Here is a 3,264-nt window from a genome sequence, read left to right on the forward strand (position 1 = left end):
GTGGAGACCCCACCCACAGGACACCCCAGGAAGGCGCGATCCAAGGCTCAGGGCCCCGGGGTTACTGTGGTTTTCAGAAGCTGATCGGGAGCACAGGGAGAACCAAGAGGAGGCACCGATGCAGGCAGCGCAGGCCCCTGGACATCCCGGGACTTAGCACAGAGCCCAACCCACCCGTTCCCTAGCCTCAGCCTACCCGAGGGGCTGTGTCTACAGCAGGAAACCCAGGGCCACACGCTGTCCAACAATGGCCCGTGACCCACCTGAGCCTCCAGGTTTTGTGACCAGGCCCAGCCCCCTTCCCTGGGGGGTGGACCGGAAGCACCACACGTGGGAAGGACTGGTCGCACTCGGGACTAGACAAGTCTCTACCTTTATTGGCCAGCAGGCTACTTAAGGGGGATGAAGCGGGAGGAGTGGGTGGCCCCAATGCCGGGCCGGCCGTGCTTCACAGGCTTGTAGGTGATGGAGAACTCGCCTAGGTAGTGGCCGATCATCTCAGGCTGAGGAGGAAGGGAGCAGGGTGGTCAGGCGGGCGTGGGTGGCCACGCCCCGCCCACCCCGGCCCAGCACAGCCCACACGCACCTTGATTTCCACCTGGTTGAAAGTCTTGCCATTGTAGACGCCCACCATGCTGCCCACCATCTCGGGCAGGATGATCATGTCGCGCAGGTGCGTCTTCACCACCTCCGGCTTCTCCATGGGCGGCGCCTCCTTCTTGGCCTTGCGCAGCCGCTTCAGCAGCGAGTGCTGCTTCCTCCGGAGGCCGCGGTTCAGCCGCCGCCGCTGCCGCGCGCTGTATAGCTGCATCAGCTGCTCACTGCAGGCACAGCGCACAGAGCGGGAGGCCTGAGACCCGGCTCACCCCCACCGCCCGCCCACTGACACGCCCGCTTCCCGTAGGGCCCCCAAAGCAACACTCGCAGCCCGGCCAGGGCCCACGGCACCCGCGCCGAATGTTCGGGATAAAGCCCTCCGGTTCAAGAACCGCCTCCCCGCCCCCCGCTGTCTACAAACGAGGAAGCCGAGTCAGGAAAAGAGGTAGCTCAGGTGAGGCGGCGGAGCCGCCGAACTTCACGGGCAAACTGCTCTGCCCCGAAGGCCTCAAAAACCCAGGAGCGGGGCCACCCTGAGAAACCCACAGCCAACGAGGACCCTGTGCTGTGCCCCCAGGAAGCCGGCCCCCTCCGAGCCAGACCCGCGTACATCTCCAGGAAAAAAGGCGTCCCTGGCTGTCCGCAAGCCTCTCTCCCCATCTGGGGGCCAGGTCGTCGCACCCACCCCGCCTAAAAGCTTCCAGCTCCTCCAACCAAACCTTAGACCAGGGATCGGCAAACTCCCGCCCACGTACCAAATCCCAGCCTGCAGCTGCCCGATCTCAAGAGGCTCGCGAGCTAGGACAGCATTTACATTTCCGAGTGGACGAAAACACGTCCAAAGAGGACGCGTAGAAATCCTTTTAAATTCGATCCTCAACGTCTCCACGTGGAGTTTTATCCGCACGCAGCCCCGCCCTCTCCTTTACACACGGTCTACGGCCGCAGCCGCACATCAGGCTGCAGCCCCCAGCCCTCGGGCACCCCCGCCGCCGCCATCCCCCTCCCCTGCCCGGCCGCCACTTACTAGGACATGTCCAGCAGCTGGTCGAGGTCCACGCCGCGGTAGGTGAACTTGCGGAAGGTCCGCTTCTTCTTCTGCTCCACTTCCGCCTGCGCGGGCCGGGATACTGGTGAGCGGGGACCCCGAGACCCATCTCCCAGCCTGCGGCGGCATAACCGGGCCCGCGGCTCCCGCCGAGAAACGTGCGGCCCTCCCGGGCACGGAAGCCCACGGGGCGCACCACCTCGGGCCCGTCCTGGGGCGGCCCGGGGCTACGGGGGCTCGGCTGGGACAAGCGGGCCGACACAGGCCTTCCCTGCCCCGGGTCGTTCCGACACCCAGCAGGCCCGCCCCGCGCCCCCATGTCCGGAGGCGGTTCCAGAGGCCTGCAGGAGGCTGCCGCAGCCGCGCGGCCTGACCCCGGCCTCCACTGCGCGGCCAGAGCTCGGATGGCGCCGGATGGGCCCGGAACAGACACACTAACCGTGACACTCACCATCTGGTCGGGTCTTCAGAAAGGATCGTCCTTTCTGCGCCTGCGCAGTTATCTCGCGGCCTCTCACGTGCCCCGCCCCAGGGCTGCGCGCGCGCGCGCTTCCGCTTTCCCAACGGAGGACGCGCGCCCTCTGCTGTCCGGAGGCCAGAGTGCTGGCTGCGAGGAATAAAGGAGCCTCTGCCAACCTTGGGTGCTCGGACCCCTCAGGCTGGAGCCGGCCGCCTAGTATTTGGGAGCCCCTTCCTCAACTGGGGGACGTGAGACGCGTCGCCGCCCGTTTTGGAAACTCATATTCGTGCTCCTTAATCTCCATAATGAAATCCACGTAAAAAAGTGTTTATGGAGTGCCTGTTTGCAGTAAGCGCGCTGTCTGGGTTCGGGACTGGCCCTCCCCTAGGGAGCTCGCGTCCCAGTGGGCGAGACAGACCCGTAAGAAACAAGGTCATACAGATATCTTATCCAAAAGGAAACTCGGGGGGTTGGGACACTGGCTTTGCACAGATGGTCAGAAACGGCTTCCCTGATAGGGACCAGCCAGCCTTTAACAGACGAGCTTATATCGATATAAAGTAACAACTGCAACATTGCAGTGCTAGGTTTGCAACACATAACATGTGATATGTCTAACAAGAAGAGCAAGGACGGGCCGAGGGATGAGAGCTATATAGGAGTACGCTTTCAATAGTCACTGGAACAAGTGTCCATCTGAAGGCAATTCTGGTACATTAAGATGTATGTGGTACCATGTGGCCCAGCAGTCCCACTCCTGCGTGCATACCCCAAAGAACTGAAAGCAGGGACTCCAACAGATTTGCACACCCATGTTCACAGCAGCATGATTCACAGTAGCCAAAAGGTGGAAACAACCCAAGTGTCCATCCATGAATGAGGGATAAACACAATGAGGTCCACCCACACAGTGAAATATAATTGAGCCTTAAAAAGGAAGGAAATTTTGACACATGTTACAATGTGGATGGAACTTGAGGACATCAGTGAGAGAATCCAGACATAGAAGGACAAAATACTGTATATTCCCACCCATGTGAGGTCCCCAGAGGACCCAAATCCATAGAGGCAGGAAGTAGATGGTGGGGGTCAGGGGCTAGGAGAGGAGGATGGGGAGTTAAGAGTTTCAGTTTGGGAAGAGAAAGTTCTGGAGATGGAT

At 61.2% G+C, this 3,264-nt stretch overlaps 1 protein-coding gene across 1 annotated transcript; it reads right to left on the minus strand.

Moving 5' to 3' along the window:
* Positions 1 to 344: 344 nt before the first annotated feature.
* RPS15 (ribosomal protein S15) lies at positions 345 to 2,169 on the minus strand. The gene is made up of 4 exons (XM_030845656.3): positions 2,097 to 2,169; positions 1,625 to 1,710; positions 587 to 821; positions 345 to 503 (listed from the first exon to the last, which is right to left on the minus strand). The coding sequence occupies exons 1-4, from the start codon at positions 2,097 to 2,099 to the stop codon at positions 390 to 392; spliced, it is 438 nt and encodes a 145-aa protein (XP_030701516.1). The 5' UTR covers positions 2,100 to 2,169; the 3' UTR covers positions 345 to 389.
* Between the last annotated feature and the right edge of the window lie 1,095 nt (positions 2,170 to 3,264).

This window comes from Globicephala melas, chromosome 3, assembly GCF_963455315.2.
Source record: "Globicephala melas chromosome 3, mGloMel1.2, whole genome shotgun sequence".
NCBI classification, from domain to species: domain Eukaryota; kingdom Metazoa; phylum Chordata; class Mammalia; order Artiodactyla; family Delphinidae; genus Globicephala; species Globicephala melas.

Bases quoted from the DNA above. Each gene is read 5' to 3' on its own strand.
- RPS15 (XM_030845656.3), bottom strand. The intron at 822-1,624 runs GTAAGTGGCGGC...CTGTGCCTGCAG, and splicing joins CAGCTGCTGGACATGTCCTA to TGAGCAGCTGATGCAGCTAT. The intron at 504-586 runs GTGCGTGTGGGC...CTTCCTCCTCAG, and splicing joins TCAACCAGGTGGAAATCAAG to CCTGAGATGATCGGCCACTA.